Source organism: Salvelinus fontinalis, chromosome 28 (genome assembly GCF_029448725.1).
Source record: "Salvelinus fontinalis isolate EN_2023a chromosome 28, ASM2944872v1, whole genome shotgun sequence".
In the NCBI taxonomy this organism is placed as follows: Eukaryota; Metazoa; Chordata; class Actinopteri; order Salmoniformes; family Salmonidae; genus Salvelinus; species Salvelinus fontinalis.
The window spans coordinates 32,204,187-32,207,354 of NC_074692.1; the positions used below are offsets into that span (position 1 = coordinate 32,204,187).

Consider the following 3,168-nt stretch of genomic DNA (forward strand, 5'->3'; position numbering starts at 1 on the left):
CTGGTTCCCTGTCAGAGAGGCTGTTTATCCCTCCATTCAACATGCCTCCTGGTTCCCTGTCAGAGAGGCTGTTTATCCCTCCATTCAACATGCCTCCTGGTTCCCTGTCAGAGAGACTGTTTATCCTTCCATTCAACATGCCTCCTGGTTCCCTGTCAGAGAGACTGTTTATCCCTCCATTCAACATGCCTCCTGGTTCCCTGTCAGAGAGGCTGTTTATCCTTCCATTCAACATGCCTCCTGGTTCCCTGTCAGAGAGGCTGTTTATCCCTCCATTCAACATGCCTCCTGGTTCCCTGTCAGAGTGTTTCTAAGAAACAAAATGTCTACTGTGAAAGGAGAAGCAGGGAAAAGGGAAATTCTCCCTCTTTCTCTTCCTCCCACTCTCATTGGATGACTGCCAGAGAGGGCGTGGAATTCAGTATAAATACAAGCCAAACTCTCCTCCATTCACAACTTCCATCACTTCTCTCCTCCATTCACAACTTCCATCACTTCTCTCCTCCATTCACAACTTCCATCACTTGACTGAGCTGTCCATCCAGACTCTTAAAGAAACTGAAGAAGCAGTATCCATGACCAACACGATGACATCAACGGTTCTCATCAGCTTCCTGGCCTGTCTGCTCCTGGTCAATGTTGAAGGTAACATCTCTGAAATATCTTGAATTATATTTCTAATTTCTTTGACATCTTTATTAGAAATCTGTAGCATATGAATTGACTTACAAAGCCAGGGAAAAGTGTAGTCAAATATTAGGTTTGATTTCTGACTGAAGAGTTTAGTTCTTAGCTGCAATAACGCCATAACCAAACATACCATAACCTTTTCTTGTCATCCCCAGGCCAGGTGGGTCATTCTAAAGCTCGGTGCCTGTGTCTGAATGGAATGGTGAACCACGTTAAACCTCTTCTCATTGAGAAGCTTGAGGTGTACACCTCCAGCCACTCCTGCCGGAACATGGAGATCATGTAAGAAATCTGTCTGTCTGTCTGTCTGTCTGTCTGTCTGTCTGTCTGTCTGTCTGTCTGTCTGTCTGTCTGTCTGTCTGTCTGTCTGTCTGTCTGTCTGTCTGTCTGTCTGTGTCTGTCTGTGTCTGTCTGTCTGTCTGTCTGTGTCTGTCTTATATTGATATAATTGCATATTGTGCCTAGCTTAGTATATAGATGGACATGAAGGTTAATGTTGCCATTTATATATTTTTTAATTGAGATGTACTTACACCTGCTAGTAAGATAATATTATTTCTCTATATGCTCAGTTGGAAAGTTGTGATGGCTAACTTCTAACAGTAGTCTCTCTCTCCTTGTATATCCAGTGTCACTCTGAAGAACAGAAAAGGGAAGAAGTGTCTGAATCCAGAGGCTCCATTTGCCAAGAAAACCATTGAGAAAATAATGAAAAACCAAAGGTGAGGACAACATATTCAGACTTCATTACAAATTCAATACACAGTAACTGATCCATATGCATCTATCTCAACAGAGCAATACTCACATCAGTATATCAGTATTATATCAGTACATCAGTATTATGTCAGTACATCAGTATTATATCAGTACATCAGTATTATATCAGTATATCAGTATTATATCAGTATTATAGCAGTATTATATCAGTACATCAGTATTATATCAGTACATCAGTATTATATCAGTACATCAGTATTATATCAGTATTATATCAGTACTATATCAGTACATCAGAATATCAGCTTTATATCAGTATATCAGTATTATATCAGTATATCAGTATTATATCATTATCAGTATTATATCATTATATCAGTATTATATCATATCAGTATTATATCATTACATCAGTATTATATCATTATATCAGTATTATATCAGTACATCAGTATTATATCAGTACATCAGTATTATATCAGTACATCAGTATTATATCAGTATTATATCAGTACATCAGTATTATATCAGTACATCAGTATTATATCAGTACATCAGTATAATATAAGTATATCAGTATTATATCAGTACATCAGTATTATATCAGTACATCAGTATAATATAAGTATATCAGTGCATCAGTACATCATTATAACAGTACATCGTTATATCAGTACATCAGTTTATTAAATGGTATCTTTCTGTCCTTCACCCTTAAATCTGATTTTAACAGTAATTGTATTAATGATATACATTATGTATTAATGATATATGTATTAATGATTTGTTTTTCCTTTCAGGAGTGTGCAGTAAAATTTGAACTGACAACAGAACGGAGAGAACGATCTGAAAGAGCTTTTCCTGAGGAAAAACCAAGTGTCTTCACTGAAGACTGCATATATGTTTACACTGTTGAAGCGTACAATTTTATATCTTCTTAAATTATCAGAGTTGTTCGTTTTTCATTTGTGCAATTGAAAATATAAAAAGCATGTAAGTATGCATGTATGTACATATATTTTTTCATTTTGACATGCCAAAAATGTATACAACTTTTTTAGGTTATCAAAATTGTCCATGGGAAATGAAAACGGACATTTGTGTAAATACTGTATATATAATTTTGGATTGTTTACGTTTTCTATCAAATTAAAGTTGCATCAGACTTGACTTTGTGTTCTACTTGTCCTATTTTTCCTGTGTTCGGCTTGGGGGCCGATTCAGACCAGACTTTTGCTCCTATGAATGGAACTTAATTTCCTTTCTATGCACTTTTCTCTCTGTATTCTCACCTTAAATGTAGGTAACACGTGTTTCAGTCAGCCATTATTCTACCAGCTGTCCTATCAGGGTGGAGATCACATTAATGGAGGTGTGGCAGAGGTGTGTCTGGAGATTCGCCGTATTCTGACCTATTCATTCCCTCGTTATTCCACCACCTTTACACACCATGAAATGAGGAATAAGGTCAAGCAACCTGTCGGTTCCAAGTGGAACAACATCTACTTTATTTTCTTACGACAGAAATTGCACCGTTCTCCATCCTCTGTAATTTAAACATTGATAAGAGCTAGTTATGTTACCATATGATCTCTGGAGACAAATGTAAAACTAGTCATATGGCAGCAAACGGAAGCACATCAACATATCACCTTTCCCACAGTGGAGTTTATAAAATACTGGTCAAATGAAGGTATAGCGCCAAACCGACAGTGTCAATTTATGATTTCTAGAATGTTTTAATTATATGGCCGTTGT

The 3,168-nt window shown here is 36.7% G+C and overlaps 1 protein-coding gene across 1 annotated transcript; it reads left to right on the plus strand.

The window, feature by feature from the left end:
* The first annotated feature begins 469 nt into the window (after positions 1-469).
* LOC129825831 (C-X-C motif chemokine 11-1-like) lies at positions 470-2,563 on the plus strand. The gene is made up of 4 exons (XM_055885967.1): positions 470-645; positions 846-972; positions 1,320-1,412; positions 2,211-2,563. Exons 1-4 carry the CDS (start codon positions 576-578, stop codon positions 2,221-2,223), a joined length of 303 nt encoding a protein of 100 aa, XP_055741942.1. The 5' UTR covers positions 470-575; the 3' UTR covers positions 2,224-2,563.
* The last annotated feature ends 605 nt before the right edge of the window (positions 2,564-3,168 follow it).